We start from the raw sequence: 355 nt of genomic DNA on the forward strand, positions 1-355 counted from the left end.
TTGGATATTTCTGTACCTAAATCTGTATTTCTCTATCCTTCTATAGTTATTTAAATGATATTGTAATTTGATGGCTTCCATATGTAATCTGAGAAATATTTCAGATAACCTGGGTGATCTTGAAGAGATGATGCCTTCAAAGGGCAGAGCAGCTGCAACCAAAATGTATGAGGAGGCCATCACCAGTGCTGTACGTTACTACGACAACCAGCACGTATATCCATATACCTACCTCGGTGGATACTGCTATAGGAACAAACTATATAAACAAGCTCTAAAGTACTGGGCAAAAGCTGCTTCTGTTATTAAAAAGTTAGTTTAATATGTAAAAGCTATTTTGAATCTCAGATATTAT

The 355-nt window shown here is 35.5% G+C and overlaps 1 protein-coding gene across 1 annotated transcript in view; it reads left to right on the forward strand.

Moving 5' to 3' along the window:
* Positions 1–355, forward strand: part of LOC119582251 (menin-like) — a gene marked incomplete in the record, with an annotated part of 114,600 nt that overhangs the window by 89,167 nt on the left and 25,078 nt on the right. Inside the window, 1 exon segment of the mRNA XM_037930473.1 lies at positions 105–312. Coding sequence (XP_037786401.1) covers positions 105–312 — 208 coding nt within the window.

This window comes from Penaeus monodon, chromosome 15 (genome assembly GCF_015228065.2).
Source record: "Penaeus monodon isolate SGIC_2016 chromosome 15, NSTDA_Pmon_1, whole genome shotgun sequence".
In the NCBI taxonomy this organism is placed as follows: Eukaryota; Metazoa; Arthropoda; class Malacostraca; order Decapoda; family Penaeidae; genus Penaeus; species Penaeus monodon.